The sequence below is a fragment of the Nicotiana tomentosiformis genome, chromosome 11 (assembly GCF_000390325.3).
Source record: "Nicotiana tomentosiformis chromosome 11, ASM39032v3, whole genome shotgun sequence".
NCBI lineage: Eukaryota > Viridiplantae > Streptophyta > Magnoliopsida > Solanales > Solanaceae > Nicotiana > Nicotiana tomentosiformis.
Genome location: NC_090822.1, coordinates 81,285,325 through 81,300,752, shown reverse-complemented (window position 1 = coordinate 81,300,752; position 15,428 = coordinate 81,285,325). Strand labels below are relative to the sequence as shown.

Genomic DNA, 15,428 nt, shown 5'->3' with positions numbered 1-15,428 from the left:
AGAGCAAACAATTTTCACATGTGGTACCTCAAGGACAAAATGGTGGTGATTTGATAGTAGACCACCTGTTTTATGGAATATTTTTTCTCTATGTGAGGAACAACGAAAATAGCAATCTACCGGCCATGAGAATATTTTATAGATAATCCTTGATAGTTAAAAGAAAAAAAATTAATATTTTATAGATAATCCTTATTTTTCTTTTGTAATCCTTGATATTTTATAGATAATCCATGACAATCCTTTATATTTTATAAGTGGAAAAAAAATCATTTCACAATTAATAATCCTAATTAATGTTGAGAAAACTCTCAATGCTCAAACTTATAGATAATATTGTTATCTTTTCTCTTCTCCCACATGAGTAGAAGTAAATAAAAGGAATTAATTCTAGCTCCCCCATTATAAAAAAATGTAAAAGGTTAAGATACGATAATGAAACAACTTGACCATCAGCAGAAGCGGAGCTAGGATTTAGAGTGTATGGGTTCTAAATTATAAGAAAAGACGATGATCTAAAACTAATATACAATAACAAGCCGACTAAAGAATGAGTATCGATATCAAATATATATTAAAGGTAATGAACCAGACAAACACAATATATGAATATAAACATTATCATTTTAATTGAACTCGACGACTTGTCATGTTTTGAAAACGATCAATGATCGCATCATTAGGTACACTTTCAAATACTCCATCCTCTATATAACAAACTAAACAATCATTCAAAAAGTCATCACCAATTCTGCTTCGCAAGTCATTTTTAATAAACTTCATTGAGGAAAAAGCCCTTTCGACCGTTGCAGTAGCCACGGGTAATATCAAACTTAGCTTCACAAGCAAATAAATAAGTCCCCATGTCTTGTGAATATTTGTTTTAACCAATGTCTTCGAGAGATCGCCAAACCCTTTCAAGTTAGAGAATGCATTGTTCATTTCTCGAACATAGTCAATATAGTTGTCAAGCTCAAAACTAAGATCTTCAAGCTTAGATGCAGTGAACTCATTTTGATAATATGTAGCAAGTTTCATAATCTTGTTTTTATCATAATTTGCAAAAGAATCATCGGGACTCAAACTAGCCATACCAAGAAGCAGATCAGTATTCACTTCACTAAAACGATTGTTAAGCTCCGAAAGTTACAAATCAATAGCGGCACAAAAAACTTCTACATGCAAATGATGAGAATATGTAACAGTTGAGCTTTTACGCTTAGACTTTCCAAGACCATACTTCTCATCCATTTTGGGGATCATAATACCATTCTTATCACAAAACGAAGAGACATCTTCTAACAAAGAATTCCATTTAGATTCCCTCATTGTTTGCAATTGCCTCTTTGTGAAATGAACAAGTTTCATAGCATTAACAATATCTTGATCTTTTCTTTGCAGAGCCATATTCAAATCATATGTAATTGCCATTATTTTTAACATCAAATGTAATATATACACAAACTCATAAGATCTTATATCTTCCACTAGACTTTTTGCCAGTGCTTTCTCCTGATAATTTGAACCCTCATTTGCAAGAACTCCAAGTACATGAACAATTGATAAGAATAAAGATATAAAGTTGCGCAATGTCTTAAAGTGAGATCCCCAACGGGTATCACCTGGTCTTTGAAGTCCAAGTTCTTGATTTAATCCACTTCCTGTATGAACTTCACCAAGCACTAATAACTCATCTAATTTTTCAGCTTGATCATCTCTAAGCATCTCCCTACGCTTATAAGAACCTCCAACAACATTCAGAACATTAGCAAGAATGTCAAAAAAATTATTTATATCATGGTGTTTCTTTGCAACAGCTACAAGAGTCAATTGCAATTGATGAGCAAAGCAATGTACGCAATATGCCGAAGGATTATCTTTCAGAATCAAAGCTTTAAGACCATTAATTTCTCCCTGCATGTTACTAGCTCCATCATACCCTTGTCCACGTATTAAAGATGAACTCAATGAATGTTGTAAAAGCAAAGAATTTATTGCTTTTTGTAATGCATGTGCAGTTGTATCTTTAACATGAACAAGACCAAGGAATCGCTCAATAAGTTCACCATCTTTGTTGACATAGCGCAGCACAAGAGCCATTTGTTCCTTATGAGAGACATCTTTAGACTCATCAACTAATATCCCAAAAAAATCCCCATTCAAGTCTTCAATAATTGCTTTCGTTGTTTCTTCTGCACAAGAATTCACAATATCTTTTTGAATATCAGGAGAAGTCATGGTGTTATTTTTTAGAGCTTTTTCTAATACCACATTTTTCACATCTTCCTTCCTATCCGCATACCATTTTAAAAGATCTAAAAAATGGCCTCTTCTTGTAGAAGTTACACTTTCATCATGGCCCCGAAAAGGCATTCCTTCTTTCAAAAGATACCTTATCACATCAATTGAAGCATTCAAGCGAACTCGATGTTCACTTTTAATTTTCTCAGATTGCTTGTCCAAAGATGTTAGAATAGATTGTGCTTGATTCATTAAATCTAGCATCATCTTGAAACATCGATTATGAACACTATTCACATCACCCACGTGTGATTTAAGCCTTTCTAAACCTTTATTCCAACCTCTAAAACCATTTGTTGTGAAAGCATCACCTACCTTTTTCCCATATCCTCCAATCTCATTTTTAAACAAGTAACAACATAAACAAAATGCTGCATCTTGTTTAATGCTATATTCTAACCATTGAGAACATGAAGTTTTAAACCATTCAGGATTAAACTGACGCATTATTCCTCCAAAATCTCTTTTTGGAAAGACAAAACCTCGAGGTTGACAAGATCCATTTTGTATATAATTTCTCCTTACTCTGTCACGTAAATTAGGTGGATATGCTGAAATTGGTTTTCTTTCAGCCGGATCGGGCTCATAATCCAATACTTTATCCGATATTTGGGAAGGATTAATATTGTTTCTAATAACTGGACATAAAAAACTTGACAAAGGAGAGCTAGAAGAAGATGCAGAAGCTTGAGCTTTGTAAAAACTCGTGATCATATCAACTTTTGCTAGAAGACCCTAAAAATTACAAAACAAAATTACACTTCAAGACCCTAAAAATTACAAAACAAAATTACACTGAAAAGTTGGTCTAACTAAGAAATTAAAAACAGAAAAAGTAGGACCACATACCTTGTGTGTCGATTTGTCGGAGAATCCAAGTTTGAACTTTTGGAAAGTACTAAAGCACAAATTGACAAAGAGAATGAAGTTCAAAATGTGGGACAACCCTAGAATCAAAGATTAAAAATCAGATTTTGTATAAATTGTCAAATATAAAATATAAGAGGAAAACATGAAGAGAAAAAAATCAGGAAAGAGGAATTGAAGAAGAAAGAAGGGTCTAATTTCTAAGAGAGTAAGACTGAAAGAGCATACACAACGAGAGTTTGAGGGCATCCGGATCCGGCAGAGGGTTGTAGCAGCGATCAAATCATCAAAAGACTGATAGGCAAAGAAATCTAGCTTTTTGATTTGAGAATTAGAAAGACGTGTGTTTGCAATTGCTGTTTTTGTTTAAAATGAAATGTTTATTAGAAAGAGAAAATGCTTTATGTTTTATATATTAAAAAGAATAAACTTTAGTCTAAAGTAAGTCAAAAAGTGTCTTTGGAGTTGTTTGAGAATTACATTGTCGGTAGTTTGAGCCTTTTGAAATTCTTTTTGTAGTTGTTCGAGAATTACATTGTAATGTACAATGTATGTATTTTCTGATATTTGTTTTGTAAAAAACAATTGTACTTTTTGTTTCTGATATTTTTTGTTTTGTAAAAAACAACAAAATCGCACACTGCTTCGAGTGGGATTCGAACCCACGTGTTCTCTGCACGAACCCAGAACTCTTACCATTGAACCCAAACATCTTTTGTTACTGGGTTCGTCATGATATATTTATATAGATATAGTAAAATTTTCAATACAAATACAGGGTCTCGGAAAAAGTCACTGGGTTCGCCCGAACCCACACCCTCTACTGTAGCTCCGCCCCTGTGACCATGTACATTGCTAACGTGAAAAGATGGAAATATCATTTAAGGAAAAATTGGAATAAAAAAAAGTAAATGAAATATAATATTATTTAGGGAGCGAAATTAGTGGGATACATGAGCACGTGCGAACAAAGAAAAACCTAAGGGGAAGACGTTCTCATGTCATTGTGTCTCTCACCTATGTAACATATGAAGTTGTCGGCAATGCTTCTAACTGTAACTCAGTTTGGGAAATCTTTGAATAGGCAGAAGGCAAGGCAAGTGTATTATTGTCAACTTTTATTCAACAAGTTTTGACATTGTTTCTCTAAAATGATGAAGGGCAAACTAGTCATTTCGATAGGCTTTAGATGGCAAAGTAGTAATTTGACATTTTCTGGAATAAGGTTTTTATTTTGATTTGATTCTCATGACTCGAGGGTGTGGAGGTGAAAACTGAAAACCATGCAAAGTTTGGAGTTTGCTATAAAAGTTGGTTTGTTAAGCCAACCTATTCAACTTTCCATGATTCTATGGAGATTTTATTTTTGAGAGGAGTGAGATGATTTGGTGTCACAAGCTGGCCGCTATTGACATAAAATAGTTCTTCCAACTTTCTACTTATTTAATTTAGCTTCTTTGGTTCTGTTTTAGAGTTTACAAATAGTTCTATAGATATATGGTGAGATACACAAAGACCAGACCAAGGATAGTGGCAGTGTGCGCGATATGACGTGGTGCATTGTTGAGAGACATTGGGGTGACTTTGTGATGATGTCATTGCCCAACATAGGGAAAATAATTACTACTATATGAGAGCTACTTTTTGGCCAATGGAATTGCTCCATTTTCATACAATTAGAATAACACCCTTATGGGCCATACAAGCATGTATGTTGATGACACATGCTCCTCAAGTGTGGCTTCTACTATAGGAGAAACATTAAGCAAACATAGTAGCTCTGTTTAGGGGTTTATAAGGAACGAGTTGGTTCAATTTTTATTAAAATCATACTAACTATATCGGTCTGGATTGATTCATTTTTATCGAAATTTTCGGGATGTTTTGTTACATGAATATTATTTCAATGTTACTTTGTTAAAGTTTTAATAAATAAATATATGTTTAGTAAAAAGTTTAAAAAAATTGACAAACATATGATCTATTAAAATATTCTTATGAGGAATTTTCTTAGTCACACATGATAGTTATTTTTTAGTCATCTAACAATAATTTTTCGTTGATGTACGCTTTGAAAGTTAATCGAACTTAATAATTGAACATAAAAATCAATATGATACCTACATAATAATATATTTTATTTAGTTTTAAATTATAGAAATACCATTTTAAATTCGAAAAAGATATAAGAATTTAATAGATCTTGACATATGAATATGAAAGAATTAAGAGATTGACGAATTTCAATAACACTTGATAAGAAAGTGATGTTATAACCCATTATTTAAAGTAAATAAAAATGGAGCATTTCACAATCTATTAAATCTTACATCCTGTAAGAGAATCCTAAATATTTCTAGATATTTTCTTAAAAAGAATTCTATATAAAGTCTTAAAAGTATATATAAAAATTATATATTTATATGTCGGTTTGATTCGGATTTGTTTTACTCAACACCAAACCTAATCGGGTTTTTTAATCGGTTTGGATTGACTTTTTGACTTGGTGGTAGTGTCACGACCCGAAATCCAACTAGTTGTGATGGCACCTAACCCAACCCGCTAGGTAAGCCAATTAACAACTATCTAATTCCAATGATATTTAATAAGACAATTAAGTAAATAAATTATCTAAATCTTATACATTTTACAAGGACTGGTAGTACAAATCATGAGCTTTTAAGAATAGAGTTTACAAAGGTGAAATGAAGTAAATACATCATCTGTTTGAAAAATACATTAACAGTGTTATATAGATCTAAGGCTACCATGAACAAGAGGCAGCTACAACCAGGACGCATGTACATCTTCAAATCCAGCTCCCATCGAATACAGCAACATCAGCAGCCAACATCTCACGCAAGGTGCAGAAGTATAGTATAAGTACAACCGACCCCATGTACTCGTACTCAATAAATAACAAACCTAACCTTAGGTTGAAAGTAGTGACGAGCTAACACAAAGGTTGGGTCCAACACCAATATTACACAATAGTTCATAACAACATAGTACAAGTAATAAAAGAGGTATCTCAGAAATAAAATGCCCAGTTCGCTCACAGTCCCAGAAAAATAGGCATTTCTTTTCAAGTATCTCAGTGAAAATCCAAATCTTTTACCGAAAGTGCCAAAATACGAGTAAGTTTGAAAACTTTGATTTTTCCCAAAACTCTTTTCAATAATAAGTAAGATGTTTCATTTTCAGATAGCATGAGGAAAGTACGTCTTTATGCCTACATGTCAAGATACAGGTAAAATCATAAATGTCACCAAAACCGGGTAGCAGAAGAAAATGCATCTCTATGCATGTATCTCAACTACGCATGTCAAATGCAATGCATCTCAATGATGTGCTCATGTACTCACACTCTTAGAGTACTCAATCTCACTGTTTCACATTCCCTCTAACTATGCCCAATGCTCAGTACACTCAATCACTCAGCACTGTACAATACTTGCTGCGGCGTGCAACCCGATCCACATATGACCATAAAGCCCGTTGCGGCGTGCAATCCGATCCAAATATATAGTCGACTGCGCTCACTAGGGATATACAGACTCCGGAGGGGCTCCTACATCCCAAGCTTTATAATCCGCACGGATAACTCACGTGTCATAATATCAATATATGAATGCGCACGGATAACTCACGTGTTGCACGGATAACTTACGTGCTATAGTATCAATATCTGGATCCGCACGGACAACTCACACGTTATAGTATCAATATCCTCACAAACGAGCCCCGACCTCACTCATCAATCTCTCCAATCTCACTCACGGGCTCACAATATCATGAAACTAGCCCGACAACAATGATATGATGTATCAATAAATAACAATTGAGACTGAGATATGATATGAATGAATGAATATGATTGAGTACGAAATACCAATGAAATCAGTGAAATGACATAAAGAAACGACCAATATGGGTCCTAGCAGTATCATCATAAAGCCTAAACATGATATCTAGCATGATTAACAGCTCTATTACTTTATCACATGGTGAAAACACGAACATCAACAAAGTAGGACCACTATACAGTGCCATGGAAACAATAGAGTCCCAATTCACATGGTGCACACCCACACACCCGTCACCTAGCATGTGCGTCACCTCAATACCAATCATATAACACGTATTTCGGGATTTCATACCCTCAGCACTAAGTTTAGAAGAGTTAATTACCTCGAACAATCCAATACCAATGCCGAGCAAGCTAAGCGATGCTCCAAAGATTCCATCACGCGCGTTCCGACCTCCAAACGGCTCACAACTAACCAAAAACGACTCAAGTACATCAAACAATGCTAAAGGAATCAATCCCAACGACCAAAATCGGACAAAATCAAAAGCCCAAAATCGGCCAAAATCCCAACCGAAACCCGCACCTCGGAACCCGACAAAATTTACAAAATCCAACGACCTATTTAATTACGAGTTCAACCATACTAGTTTCACTCAAATTCGACTCCAATTCTATGTTCAAAACTCAAAAACACACATTACGAAACTTTAATCCAAAACCCCAATTTTTTCTTTAAAATTCACAATCCAATTACCAAAAATGAAGATAAATTAATGAAATATAACCAAAACTGAGTAGAGAACACTTACCCCAATTCATATGGTGAAAATTGCTTCAAGAATCACCTCAAATAGAGCTCCATAGCTCCCAAAATGAAGAAAGAACCAAAACCCTCGATAATATAGCTTATGCCCAGCGATTCTGCATTTGCGGACAATTCGTCGCATCTGCGACCACCACTTTTGCGGTAAAACTTCACTTCTGTGAAAACAGACTGACCCAGCAATCCCTCGCACATGCGTCCTTTAAGTCGCTTTTGCGATCGCGCTTCTGCGCACTTGAACCGCATATGCGGTTGCACAGGTGCGTCCAAGCACTCGCACCTGCGATCCTCACGCCCAGCTCCCCTTCACGCTTCTGCGACTCCTCTGTCGCTTATGCGACCATTGCACCTGCGCAAACCAGCCGCCGGTGTGATCACACCAGAACCAGCAGCTTAGAAAAAAATCCAAAAATGCAATAAAATGATCTGAACCTCGTCCGAAACTCACCCGAGCCACTCGGGACCCCATTCAAACAAGCCAACAAGTTCCATAACATAATACAGACCTACTCGAGGCATCAAAACACACATAACAACATCAAAATGACGAATCACACCTCAACTCAAAATGAATGAACTTTGAAACTTCAAACTTCCACAACTGATGTCGAAACCTATCAAATCACGTCTGATTGACCTCAAATTTTGCACACAAGCCACATTCGACATAACGGACTTGCTCCACCTTCCAGAATCGGAATCTGACTCCGATATCAAAAAGTCCACTCTCTGTCAAACTTTCCAAAATTTTAACTTTCGCCATTTCGAGCCAAATTCAACCACGTACCTCCAAATCATAATCCAGACGCGCTCCTAAGTCCAAAATCACCCAACAAAGCTAACAGAACCATCAAAATTCCAATCCGAGGTCAAATGCTATAAATTCAAACTTGGTCAACTCTTTCAAATTTAAAGCTCCCTAGTTGAGAATCATTCTTCCAAATCAATCCCGAATAACCTGAAAACCAAAACCGACGATTCACACAAGTCAAAATACATCATACGAAGCTACTCACGCCTGTAAACTACCGAGCGAAGTGCAAATGCTCAAAATGACCGGTCGAGTCGTTACATCCTCCCTCACTTAAGCATATGTTTGTCCTCGAGCGTGTCCAGAGTTATTCTCAAAGCCATCAAACCGACGTATAACCTTATCATGCACATACCCGAGGGTGATCCCACGTCACCCTATCCCATACAGGTCCGATAACACAACATAACTGAAATTTCTCAATTCAACCTAACCCACAAACCTTAGAATCCAATTTCCAACATCCGGACTTTATTATAAGATCTGAATCTTGCAACCTACACACTGTATAATACTGAACAAGTTGTACCATGCTGCAACCATAACCCAATATTCAATCGCATGATATATCACATAACACAGATACTTGTAGCAATGATTTCTAATCACAGTAGCTGCTCAAAATAACCCAATACCGGTAATAAACCTCATATCAAACAAGACTCCATTCTAGAATCTTCATACATTGCCGATGATGAAAGAAACACGCAGAACTCATAACCATTCATCAGATCAACCAGTTATGAAACTCCCTCTCATTCGACAAGAATTATAGCAAATTTCTAAGCCGACTTTCGATATTTTCCTTCCAACCATGTTGTAATAAATTTTGAGAGTATCCATTCTAGGTCCAATGACCTTATCTCATCCAACATGACCACTCTAGTGACATGACACACACATACAATCTAAATCCATAACCCGTGCAATCCGTGCACCAATAAGCAACATTCCAAATGTACTCAATCATGGAAAAATGACTCAGATGGGAGAAATGTCCCGCAAGCTCAAAAAGTGCCACCACAACGCAATGCCAAGAACCTATCACACACCATAGAACCAAAATACATGAATTTAACACAAGGGATGTGTAATGACCCAAGAGGTCATTTTTTTACTTTTAGAACCCCGTTCCCCTAAATAAAACTCCGCGTATGTACTTTTATTAAATTATGACTTGTGGGGATGGTTGGTTCGGGATTGGGAAGTGTTCGGGTTGAAATCGAAACACTTGGTTCCTTAGTTTAGCTTTAAAGGCCTAAGTTTTACTTCGGTCAACATTTTGAAAAAATAATCCCGGAATCGAGATTTGACGGTTCCAATAGGTTTGTATGATGATTTTGGACTTGGGCGTATGTTCGAATTAGGTTTTGGACAACCCGGGATCGCTTCGGCGCTTAATAGTAAAAATTAACTATTTAAAGATTTAAGGTTCTTTAAATTTGGTTTGGAGTAGGTTTTGGAGTAATTGAAGTCCGTTTGGAAGTTTGAGCTTGGGAATAGTCCTATATGTGATTTAAGACTAGCAAGAAAAATTTGGTGTCATTCCGGGTAGTATAAGTATGATTCAGCGTGTTCGGAGGAATTTAGAAACTTGAAGTTCATATTTATATCCAATTTAGTTTTGGGGTGTGGTTCTTAGTTTCGTTGTTGATTTACGTATTTTGAGAGTTCGAGCAAGTCCGTGTTATATTTTCAGACTTGTTAGCGTATTAGGACGGGGGCTCGGGTGAGTTTTGAGCCACCCAAAGCTAAGTTGGAAAATCCAGAACTTCCAGTTCTGGTTTCCTTCTTTGCGAACGAGAAAGGACCCTCGCGCTCGCGAAGAAGGAAAAGTGGGAACTAGGAAATTTTCCATCACGTTCGCGTGGAGAGTGATACGTTCGCGAAGCCCAGGATATTTGGCCTACATATTCGCGAAGGTCTACTCGCGTTCGCGAAGGAGGACTGGGGCCGGGGTGAAATTACCCTACGCGTTCGCGAGGGAGCTCACGTGTTCGCGAAGGGGAGAACAACAAGCCTTCACGTTCGCGAGACCCGTATCGCGTTCGCGAAGGGTAAAATTTTAAGGCAATGAATTTTTCCTTCGCGAACGCGAGGCACTGACCGCGTTCGCGAAGAAGGGGTCAGCAGTGCTAGGCAGAATGTCTTAAAAACTGGATTTCACCATTTTAAACCCAATTTCTTCCATTCTTTGGCGATTTTACAGCTTTTTGATAGAGGATTTCAACTAGCAACTTGAATGTAAGTTAATTCTACACACATTGAGTTAAATACATAGATTATGGGTAGATTATAACCTGAAAAGCTTGGAAATCAAGGGTTTAGATGAAAAACCTAGGTTTTTACAAAAATGAGATTTTAACCACAAAAATGGTTATGGAATTGGATGAAAATTATATATTTGAGTTCATGAGATTATGGATAACGATTTCCTTTGAAAATTTTTGGAATCCGGGTCGGGGGGCCCAGGGTGAATTTTAGGAATTTTATCATTTTGGGTTGGGTAATTAATTTAATAGCCTAATTTCGAATTATTGAGCTTGTATTAATTATTTTATATAACATTTGGATAGTTTTCGATTTTTCCACACAAAATTGGAATTTTTACACGACATCGTAATCGGAAGTGGGCTTAGAGACAAGGTAAGTCTCTTGCCTAACCTTGTAAGAGGGAACTTACCCCATAGATGATTCATATTAATAATTGTTGCTAAGTGTGGGGGCTACGTACACACGAGGTGACGAGAGACCGTGCGTAGCTACTAATTATGTTAATGTCCGGGTAGTTTAGGACTCAAATCATGAATTACTTGTGATAATTGCTCCTTTTATTTAATTTAATTACTGGAATTCTATTGCAAATTGTTTGAGGAAATAGTAAAAGATCGAAACTTCATATACTCGAATTTTTGTGTAAATTATTGAATTGTTAATAGAGATTGAACATCCTATGTGTTAATATTATAATAACTTCTCTTTCCGGAGATTCATAAGAAAATGTCCTCCTTTCTTGTGGAGTGGGCTGAATACCTCGGCAATATAGATGCATCCATGGATCGCGACGCACATCCCTCGGCAGTGTACACGACACTCTGGATCGGGCCGTACGACCTCGACAAAATTCATGCCTAATAATAATAATTACACCATACCTTGATACTTTGATTGCCACTTGTGAAGTTAATTGATATATTGGAAGTTATTGGAATGTAAGTAATTAATTATTTCTACTTGTTTAGAAACTTATTATTGTTCATTTAAAAATTATGTTTAATTTAATATTTCTATTGTAATATTATTAACCCATAGTGAGTGTCAAAGTCGACCTCTCGTCACTACTTCTTCGAGATTAGGCTTGATACTTACTGGGTACACGTTGTCTACGTACTCATGCTACGCTTGCTGCACTTTTTGTGGAGGACCTGAGACAGGTACTATCGGAGGACCTATCAGAGTGCACCCACGTTATCGAGAGGCTTAGTGGTGAGCTGCCTTTCTGAGCCGTTCTGCAGCAACTAGTGCCTCTTCTTGTATTTGTATTCTGTCTATTTTATTTCAGACAATATTTAGAATTTTGTATAATCTACTAGATGCTCATATACTCGTGATACCAGGTCTTGGCACACACTAGTAGAATTTTTGGATTTAATTATTTTACTTGGGTTTTAATTTATCTTATTTCTCATATTATCTTAGTTTTTGCAAGTACTCCGAGATTTATTACTCGGATAATATTTAAAGAAATGAATGTATGTTTAAATCATTAGTTGTCTTGCCTAGCTCGAATGTTGGGTGCCATCACTACCTATAGGTGAATTTGGGTCGTGAAAACTTGGTATCAGAGCACTAGGTTCACGTAGGTCTCACAAGTTATGAGCAGGCCTAATAGAGTCTTACGGATCGGTACGTAGACGTCTGTACTTATCTTCGAGAGGTTATAGGGAGTTAGGAAAACTACCTTTCTTCATCTCCCATCGTGCAAATAATATAGTACTAAATATCTTTCTCTTATTCTCTCACAGAAGGCGAGAACGCGCTCTAATGAGGTTCCAGACCAGGGAAGAGCTACTCCCCTTGTTGTTAGAAGCCGAGGCAGAGGCCGAGAGAGGACTCCAGCCCATGGTAGGGGACGAAGATGTCCCAGGGTTATTCCAGTTATGCCACCAGTGGGTCCAGCAGAGTATCCTATTATTGAAGAACATGGCGAGGTGCCCGTAGTAGAGCCAACTCCGGTGGATTTCACGTATGCACCGAGATTCCAGGAGGTCATGGGCCGTATGCTGCAGTTCATGGACACTATGACTCATGCCGGTTTATTTCTAGTAGACCCAGCCATATCTCAAGCGGGCGGGGGAGCACAGACCCCTACCGCACAAGCTTATGGGCAGTAAGTTGCTATATATCATACCTAGGGTGCACTACCCGTGGGTGGAGTCCAGCAAGTGGCAGCAGCTACACCTGAGCCCAGACCAGCTGCGGCCATCGAGCCACGGAAGCTACTGGACATATGGACTAGACTACATCCTCCTGTCTTTAGGGGTGAGCGACATGAGGATCCCCAGGATTTCATTGATCAGTGAAGGTACAGACTGCACAACATGAGGATATTGGACTCTCATGGGGTAGACTTTGCTACTTTTCAGTTGGAGGGCAGAGCCCGTAGATGGTAGAAGTCTTATCTTTTTGGCAGACCAGCAGATTTTCTTCCCATGACTTGGGACAGGTTCACCCGTATTTTCCTGGACATGTATATTCCACCCTCCCAGAGGGAAGAGTTACGGTTATGAGGCGAGGTTCTCTGAGTTATCTCGCCATACACTTATAATACTCCCTACTTAGGCAGAGAGAGTGAGGAGGTTTGTTGTGGGTTTATATAATGGCATTCAGACCACCATTGCCCAAGAGGTGGATATGGGGACTTCTTATGAGTTGGTTGTGGAGATAACCCGAAGGATTGAGGATGTGCGTCAGCGTAGCCGAGAGCAGGTTATGAGGGATAAGCGGTTTAGATATTCTGGAGAGTTCAGAGATGCTCCGTCTGGGGGTAGAGGTCAGTTCGTGAGAGGGAAGTCTAACAGGCCCCCATATCCAGCACCATCGCCTCCTCGGGGTACCCTAGTGTGACCTTATTTTAGTGCTATGCCAGAGAGTTCTTATCGCCCACCAGCTATTCAGGGTTCTTCCAGTGGGTATTCAGGTCCCAAGGGTCATACTTCTAGTTAGCAGCCCATCACACCGAAAAGTTATTATGAATGCGGGGATCCCAGTCACATGCAGAGATTATGCCCCGGGCTTCGGGGTAGACCAGTACAGTAGTGTCAATAACCTATGATTACTGCACCAGTTGCTCCACTAGCCTTCCGAACACCTAGAGGTAGAGGGCAGGTGGATAGGGGCCATCCTAGAGGTGGAGGCCAGCTAGTTGGCGCTCCAGCTCGGTTCTATGATTTTCCACCCAGATCAGATGTAGAGGCCTCAGATGCAGTGATTACATGTATTATTTCTGTTTGCGGCAAAGATGCCTCCGTATTATTTGATCCAGGATCTACGTATTCATATGTGTCCTCTCTATTTGCTCATTTCCTGGGTGTTTCTCGAGAGTCCTTGAGTACTCTTGTTTATGTGTCCACTCTTGTGGGCGATTCTTTTGTTGTGAATTAGATCTAGCGGTCTTGTGTTGTTACATTCTGTGGTTATGGGACTAGAGCAGATCTTCTACTGCTTGATATAACCGACTTCGAGATTATCCTGGGCATGCACTGGCTATCCCCATATCATGTCGTCCTAAATTGCCATGCTAAGACTGTTACTTTGGCAATGCCGGAATTTCCTAGGTTGGAGTGGAAGGGTTCGTCTGTCAGCGCATCTAATCAAGTTATTTCCTTTCTAAAAGCTCAACATATGGCCGAGAAGGGTTGTTTGGCTTTTCTAGCCTATGTTCGGGATACAACTGCAGAAACTACGACTATTGATTCAATGCTTGTGGTTCGGGAGTTATCTGATGTATTTCCTTCAGATCTTCCAGGTATGCTACCATATTGTGATATTGATTTTTGTATTGACTTGGCTCCAGATACCCAGCCTATATCTATCCCACCATATCGTATGACTCCAAAAGAATTGAAAGAACAGCTTGAGGAGTTACTAGCCAAAGGGTTCGTCAGACCGAGTGTATCGCCTTAGGGAGCACCGGTATTATTCGTGAAAAAGAAGGATGGAACGATGCGAATGTGTATTGATTATCGTCAATTAAACAAAGTCACTATTAAAAACAAGTACCCGTTATCGCGTATTGATGATCTATTTGACCAGTTGCAGGGTGCTAGGGTGTTTTCTAAGATCGACTTAAGGTCGGGGTACCATCAGTTGAAGATTCGGGATTCAGATGTTACAAAAACTGCTTTCCAGACTAGATACGATCATTATGAAATTCTGGTAATGTCTTTCGGGTTAACTAACGCCCCAACGACGTTTATGGATTTGATGAACAAGGTATTCAAGCCATATATTGATTCGTTTGTCATTGTCTTCATTGATGATATTTTGATTTACTCGCGCAGTAAGGAAGAGCACGAGCAACATATAAGAGTGTGCTTCAGACACTGCGGGAACAAAAGCTATATGCTAAGTTCTCCAAGTGTGAGTTTTGGCTAAATTCTATAGCTTTCTTGGGGCATTTTGTATCGGGCAAGGGCATTAAAGTTGATCCCAAAAAGATCGAGGCAATTCAGAATTGGCATCGTCCCACTTCGGCGACTGAGATCAGGAATTTCCTAGTCTTCGCAGGTTATTATCGTCGGTTAGTGGAGGGA

At 38.3% G+C, this 15,428-nt stretch overlaps 2 protein-coding genes across 2 annotated transcripts; both read right to left on the bottom strand.

Annotated features, from left to right (window-relative positions):
* Positions 1-621: 621 nt before the first annotated feature.
* Positions 622-1,092, bottom strand: LOC104104007 (uncharacterized). The gene has a single exon (XM_009611989.2). It carries the CDS (start codon positions 1,090-1,092, stop codon positions 622-624), a length of 471 nt encoding a protein of 156 aa, XP_009610284.2.
* A 19-nt stretch (positions 1,093-1,111) lies between these two features.
* Positions 1,112-2,902, bottom strand: LOC138900944 (uncharacterized). The gene has a single exon (XM_070188610.1). It carries the CDS (start codon positions 2,746-2,748, stop codon positions 1,147-1,149), a length of 1,602 nt encoding a protein of 533 aa, XP_070044711.1. The 5' UTR covers positions 2,749-2,902; the 3' UTR covers positions 1,112-1,146.
* Between the last annotated feature and the right edge of the window lie 12,526 nt (positions 2,903-15,428).

Coding starts and splice junctions, on each gene's coding strand:
- LOC104104007 (XM_009611989.2), bottom strand. CDS start 1,092: ATGGCTAGTTTGAGTCCCGATGATTCTTTTGCAAATTATGATAAAAAC.
- LOC138900944 (XM_070188610.1), bottom strand. CDS start 2,748: ATGCGTCAGTTTAATCCTGAATGGTTTAAAACTTCATGTTCTCAATGG.